Below are 721 nucleotides of genomic sequence, written 5' to 3' on the forward strand. Positions count from 1 at the left end.
CTGCTGCTAATATAACAGTCCTAGGCAGCACAGCATACCCGTGGTACCTGTGTACGGTTCACATATCAATGCTGCGGGTCATTTGTTCCATTTACAGAAATGCGCTGCGCATCATTGGTACATCTCCCAAAACTGTAAGTCTCAGCAAGGGGAAGTCTTCATCTAATAGTGTTCCACAAACACTAGAATTCCTGACTGTGTGGTGTCGTTCGAACTATTGTAATCGAGAAGTGAATTTTTCAACCTTTCATATAACACACTCCAGGGACACGCGCACTCTCAATACTATAATACCCTAGGGAGATCCTTCCTTTTTACATACCTCAGTATTCCGTAAATAATTAGCGTCTCCTCGTGTGTTACTATTCCAGGACAATATATACACTTCACGTAATTATTGTGATCTCCATCTAATAGAATCGTGAGCCCGGAATTCTTGATAGAAAAATACTGTAGGCGGAGCCGTAAAACTTGGAAATTAGGATTTTCATATCAAAGCGATTCATGGAGATCAGTTTCCTTCAAGTGATAATGCCTTCAATATAATGCAATCCTGTATATTCTTCCTCTGCATACTATAATGAATGCTGTCCAAAATGAAAAATACTATTATAAGCACGTATATTTCTACTCTTAAGTCCTTATTCATATTTTTATACTTAAAATGCTGTTGTAACTTTCTGATGCATTCTTTGTAATATATTATTACTATCTCTTTCAT

The 721-nt window shown here is 37.3% G+C and overlaps 1 protein-coding gene across 1 annotated transcript; it reads right to left on the minus strand.

Moving 5' to 3' along the window:
* Window positions 1-511: 511 nt before the first annotated feature.
* C922_05473 (hypothetical protein) lies at window positions 512-721 on the minus strand (the record flags this gene model as incomplete). Its single annotated transcript, XM_008821044.1, has 1 exon — window positions 512-721. The coding sequence occupies one exon, from the start codon at window positions 719-721 to the stop codon at window positions 512-514; it is 210 nt and encodes a 69-aa protein (XP_008819266.1).

The sequence above is a fragment of the Plasmodium inui genome, assembly GCF_000524495.1.
Source record: "Plasmodium inui San Antonio 1 unplaced genomic scaffold supercont1.78, whole genome shotgun sequence".
NCBI classification, from domain to species: Eukaryota; Apicomplexa; class Aconoidasida; order Haemosporida; family Plasmodiidae; genus Plasmodium; species Plasmodium inui.